Source organism: Helobdella robusta (genome assembly GCF_000326865.2).
Source record: "Helobdella robusta unplaced genomic scaffold HELROscaffold_20, whole genome shotgun sequence".
Classification (NCBI taxonomy): domain Eukaryota; kingdom Metazoa; phylum Annelida; class Clitellata; order Rhynchobdellida; family Glossiphoniidae; genus Helobdella; species Helobdella robusta.
This window is the reverse complement of record NW_008704084.1, coordinates 1,451,928-1,456,789: the sequence shown is the minus strand read 5'-3', so window position 1 is coordinate 1,456,789 and position 4,862 is coordinate 1,451,928. Positions and strand designations below refer to the sequence as shown.

At 31.3% G+C, this 4,862-nt stretch overlaps 1 protein-coding gene across 1 annotated transcript; it reads right to left on the bottom strand.

The window, feature by feature from the left end:
* Positions 1 to 1,446: 1,446 nt before the first annotated feature.
* Positions 1,447 to 3,622, bottom strand: HELRODRAFT_77586 (hypothetical protein; the record flags this gene model as incomplete). Its single annotated transcript, XM_009017998.1, has 5 exons — positions 1,447 to 1,858; positions 2,108 to 2,302; positions 2,604 to 2,792; positions 3,016 to 3,149; positions 3,458 to 3,622. 5 exons carry the CDS (start codon positions 3,620 to 3,622, stop codon positions 1,447 to 1,449), a joined length of 1,095 nt encoding a protein of 364 aa, XP_009016246.1.
* Positions 3,623 to 4,862: the final 1,240 nt, after the last annotated feature.

Sequence of the window (4,862 nt, the reverse complement as noted above, 5' to 3'; positions counted from 1 at the left end):
TTGGAGAATCAATAAATGTCACATTAATTATGCATGCTGTTGACTTTATGTCTCGATCGTCTCCCTTTTACATATTTTCGACCGGCACCACTTGATCCGACCGACATTCACATTGATCAGCACTTTCAATTGAATTAGAACATCAGACGCGTTAATGTGCATTTCGTGACGTGAACATAAAAATTATTATTTACTAATTTAAAGTTATAATTTCCTTTAAACAATTCGAATTTTCGTCTAATTTGATTTATCGAAACTTTGAAGGTGTCATTAAATTCTCACTAGAAATTATCAGTAATTGTTTGTCTAATTAACATTACGAATTAACAAAAGAGCTAAAAAGAATGCAACTGATACGAACTTGAAAAGTTTTGGATGGGGAGAGAAACGAATTTTGATAAAATGAATTAAATCCTGAAATTTATTTGTGTTGCTTTGCACTATTTCGTTGAAAGAAAGTTTGAAAACTGCTGAATTTTTGTGGATTACAGTCATATGGCAACCCGTTAACCTAACAATATTCGCACAAAATTGAGATTGTGTAACGATTTTCTTAAGAACCTCAAAGATTTTGAAAAACTTAATTTCATTACCTTCGTTAAGGCTTCAAAAAACAATAAGATCTCGCCAATTTCGTTTATAAAAAATATTTCAAGTAACGTCATCCGAACTATTTTACAATTTAAAAAAACATTTCAAAAACTCGGAGGTAGGTAAAGAAACGCCTCGGGCCATCCAATCTAACGAAAAGTAGTGGTATTCTAACTTGAAATAACCATGATTTATGTTCCAACCGTATTCAAGTGTGAAAACAGAAATGCATGCGTGCTCTAAACAAATGCATTTGCTTGGTTGGAGTCGAATGAATATCAATGTTTGTTCCAAAGTCCACCTCTACATATTTAAGGTCATTTTTTCAATACAGGTCCAAAGTTGTTAAAAAAGTATTAAACAGCTTAGACATTAACTTGTCGTTTTAGAACAAATCATTAAAAATTGCGGCGCAGCGCAATTTCTGACAATATTGAGTCACTTAAAATAACTTCAAAGCCCTTGACGTGAGTTACCGAACTTAATTTAATTCCAAAGTAGGTGTTCTGATAAGCACTCCAATCTCTATAACAAGCCTTACCGGTTAGTCACACACACCAACTGTCTGCATATGCATTCAACGTCGCAATTAGCTATAGGACCAGACGACACCTGCAAAAAAATAAACTTTTAGGCTTCCCTGCTCCTCGAATTTTAAAAAATACACCCAAGTTTTCCAACTTACTGTATCAAACAACTGATTAGTATTACCGATTTTAAGAACAAACAATTGTTTATTCTACATAAATAAAAGCTATCAGAAATGCTCAAACTATCTAAAGAAAATAAGCGCAAATGCTTTACAGCATTACAACGAATTTTCGAAAAAAAAAACAAAAAGTATTTTTGGAAATTTTATTTTAAACGTGCTTTGAATGCGTATCTTAATTTGGCAGACCTTGAACGAGGATTTGACGTGACCTCTTTATCTGATGGAACAATGATCTTTTTGTTTTCCACCACCCAGTTCTTCTTAACGATACTTTCTATTTCATCTCGATCCAAGTTTCGTCTCGCCCTATCTCTAATGCTAAGGCAAAGATCTTCTCTCATATCAATGCCGTGAAAATGTCTCTTGACAATTCGATCCTCCAGTGAATGGAAGGATATGGCAACGCACAGACCTCCCGGAACCAACAAACTGTGAACATTTAGCAGGGCCTGGTTCAGTTCATTCAATTCATTATTCACAAATATTCTGATGGCTTGGAAAGTTTTAGTGGCAACGTGTGCAGGTCTCTGCAGTTTGTCTTGCTTGTAATCATGACTGTCACACAATTAACAAACATTTTATTTTGATTCATTTAATTATAAAACATACAAAAATATTCCAGAGATGATAAAAATGTCATCAACCTCTACTTCCAATGAAACAAGTCTTTAATAAACCAAATTTTTATGATTCAACTTCATATTAAATACTACAAAACAGGGAATAGTGCGAAAAGTTAAAACAATATTCTAGCATTATCTTAATCCCTGAGATAAAAATTAATATTTTTAATGAAATAATTACTTTGAAAAGCAATTAGCAATGATGGCTGCCAGTTGAGTGGTGGATCTAATGGCCCCATGTGCATATCGATGATCAACGATGCTTCGAGCTATGAACCTTGCATTCTTCTCCTCACCATACTTCTTTATAATCAGAAACAAATTGGCTTCACTCATGTGGTTCACCACGTCGTATGCTGTCAGCTGGGTAGCATCTCTGAACATTAAACAAATTCTGAAATTCATTACTTATTAATCAAAAATTGTCAATAAAATGTCTGTAAATAATTGTCTAAATCAATGGAAATTTATTTGTTAAAATATCTGATGTAGGAATTATTAACTTAAAATGTTTAATTTAAGTGAAGCGGGAACTGAAGATATCAAAATAAAAATTAAAGTAGAAGAGGGCTCAGTTTTAATTTTCTTACACAAACAAAAAATATTTTGAATGCAGTATCACACATGCATGCAACACTTTTTAACAAATGCATTTTGAATAAGCCAACATCAGCAACCTGTCCTTATCCATCCTCATATCGAGAGGACCATCAGCACTCAATGCAAACCCTCGATCAACCTCATCGAACTGCATCGACGACACTCCAACATCCAACAATGCACCATCTAATGATTGAACACCATAGGTTTTGTACAACACATCTTTCACTTCACTAAACTTTCCTAACAAAGGTTTTAATCTTGTCCTGTTAGTTAGTGAAATCAATAAGAACTAAATTAAATGTTTTATTAATATAATTATAGATATCATTTGAAATTGAGAATTTGGACATCTATTTATTGATTCCTACATCAATTTGCAAATCTTCCAATAACAAAAAGGTTTCATTTATATATTTACATCTAATCAGTATTTTTTAAATAAAAACATCACTCAAAAAAACATGAAATGTAATGTGAAATTCTTACTCAGTTGATGCCATCGTCACTGCAGTTTTGTGGGCATCAGGGTCTCTATCCAGTGCATAAACAACTGCACCAGGAATCTCTCTCAAGAGAGCTCCAGTGTGCCCACCTCCCCCAAATGTCAAATCCAAAATGTTCTACACAGAAAATAAAGTTTGTATAGTTATTTCATTCATGTTTAAAAATTTAATTTTTAATAAGATTAATAAGAGTGCCTGAAAAGTAATACTAAAACAACTTTCAAGGTAATGAAACACCCAATCCAATGACTGGAATGATCAATTAAGTTATTATTATTAACTAAACAAAATAATTTAAAGCTTTTATTAATTGAACACAAAATTTATTGAACATATAGTAATAACAATTAAATTTGATCCTCACAACACAACAAACATGAAGGAACAGGAACAAACAGAAACTTTAGTAAAGTAACTTTACTTACTTTGCAACTGTTTTCCTTGAACAGCCTGACGACTTCATGCTTCATCACTGGTACGTGTCTTACAATTGCATTATTATTATTATTATTACAATTGAAACTCAACAATTCACTTTTTGTCGAGTATCTTCTTCTTTCTACAAACTTAGCTGCAAACTTCAGCAACATTCTTCCCTCTTTCTTGAGAATAAAAAATTGTTTGCTACTCTTCAAAAACATCGCAAAAACATTTATAAAACTGCGAAGTAGGTAGTAGCAGAAGAAATCACCGAAACAAAATCCACATCATCAAGACTATAGGTCATCAACGTTTTATTTTTCCAATTACTGCATTTGTAATTTACGTTCGATGGATTTGTTTACCGGCATGCTTATCAGCGCAAGTTGCTGGCCTTTTTTAAAAAAAGACTTTGATAAAAATATTATTAACAAAAATTAATATTTAAAATAATATTTTATTAAAGGACTAATCCATAAATATATTTATTTATTTATTTATTTATAGACACGGACCATCATCTTCATTATTTCATTGTTGTAGTTTTTTTAATTTTTAGTGATTTTTTTTCATCTTATAATAACTAATTTAATTTTTAAAAAAGCGATATTTTTTTTAATAATCTCTCTCTGTTGAAACAATTGCAAGAAAATATTTTTGTTGCTCAATCAACAAAGCAGATAGAAATGTACAGACAGAATGAAGTTCCTGCAGATGACCATGTCCATTGTATTTTCAAAAACGCATTAAAAACAATACCTGTCTCTAAACGAATCGGAAATCATTCAAAACGGACGAAACACAGTATCATATTGTTAACCTTAAATAAGTTGTTAACGTTTGTAAACGTCTTACTGCGTTGTAACGCTCTTAAGAATCGTAATTTTGCTTATATTTTAATATCTATAAGACAAATGCAATCATTAACTACGAGATAATATTGAAATCAATTTACTGACTTAACAAAAAAACTGCTCATTGTTATAGATCTGTTACTGCAAGTTTGAAAAATTTATATGCAGTGTTTGAAATGTGGATTGATAGATAAATCCGTTGAATTGATTAGGTCATTTGTATTGGAAATCAAGTTTTTGTAAAAAGAGAAATGTTGTTAGGTATTTCTCATGTTTCTAAACTGGAGCTAGGTATAACTTTTAGCAAGTTGTTTTTGTTTTTTATTGTTAAGTGTTTTAATTATATTGTTTTTAAAGATGAATAAGGTTACTAGGCAGCAATTAATTTTATTTATTACATCCCCGAAGTTAATTGAATATAGCAAAATTTAAATATAAAAAATCTTTAAGTAAATTTTCGTTAAATTTTTTTGCATCATTAAATGAATTGCTGTTGCTGAGCCTCGCCTCGCCAATTCGCTTGGTTTGCTCTGTCAATGTTGCAATTTCATTCTTC